We start from the raw sequence: 890 nt of genomic DNA, 5'->3' as shown, positions 1-890 counted from the left end.
GGCAAAGCTGAACACAGCACAGCCTGCAAGGGGGGGGGGTACGCCCCACAGGGCCAGAGCCCTCCCAGGAGGGGCAAGGACCAGCCCCAGTCCTTACTCAAGGAGGAATCACTGCCAGGGGATCTTAATTAAGTCATTAAAAATAAAAGTGGCCTCCCATAACTGCTAATCTAAAGCTACAGCACAGCAGGGGAGTCACCCCAGGGGCAGGCAGCCTCAGCACTGCACCCCCCTCTAGAAACTCAGCGCCAAGACATTTATATTAAAAAAAAAAATACTTCAGTGACAACACTATGCAGAACGGAGGAAGCCCCAGAGATGATGGTAGCCCCCATCCCACAGTGGGACAAGCCTCCCCAGCTTCTGGAGGGGAGGGTGGCAGCAGGGAAGCAGGAGCAGGCAAGTCCCAGTGCCCTCACACCTTCAGGACAGCATACTTGAAGACAGCCATGATGGCAGCACTGATGAGACCCGAGATGGGGACAGTGACAAACCAGGCCATGAAGATGTTGCGGAAGAGGCGCCAGTCCACTGCCTTCCTGGAGCGCAGCCAGCCCACCGAGACCACAGAGCCCACCTGCTCGAGGAGCCGGGGCACAGATCAGCATCGCAGGGGGATGGAGCACCCACTGGGTGTCCACCACCCCACAGCCCTTCCTGGGGTTCCCAGGGAAAGCCCCAGCCATGGGGCCGAGGGCCTTGCTCCAGCCGCTGGGGACCCAGCGGACCCCAGGCAGAGAGAGGAGGGCAAAGAGTTGCCATCCTGGAGCAGTGATGGGGACAGGGTGCTGCAGCACCAGGGTTCCCGTGGCTGCTTGGCCCAGGGATCCATCAAAGGGCTTTTGTTCTCCCATCACCTCCTTGAGTGCCCCCTCACCCAGGGACTCCCT

The 890-nt window shown here is 59.9% G+C and overlaps 1 protein-coding gene across 1 annotated transcript in view; it reads right to left on the bottom strand.

The window, feature by feature from the left end:
• Positions 1-6: 6 nt before the first annotated feature.
• SLC20A1 (solute carrier family 20 (phosphate transporter), member 1) overlaps positions 7-890 on the bottom strand; it is a gene marked incomplete at its 5' end in the record, with an annotated part of 8,149 nt that continues 7,265 nt past the window's right edge. The window contains one exon of the mRNA XM_009319335.1: positions 7-577. Within this exon, the coding sequence (XP_009317610.1) occupies positions 416-577 (162 nt within the window). The remainder of the gene's footprint in view (positions 578-890) is intronic.

This window comes from Pygoscelis adeliae, unplaced genomic scaffold (genome assembly GCF_000699105.1).
Source record: "Pygoscelis adeliae isolate BGI_AS28 unplaced genomic scaffold, ASM69910v1 Scaffold352, whole genome shotgun sequence".
NCBI lineage: Eukaryota > Metazoa > Chordata > Aves > Sphenisciformes > Spheniscidae > Pygoscelis > Pygoscelis adeliae.
This window is presented reverse-complemented; position numbering and strand designations above follow the sequence as displayed.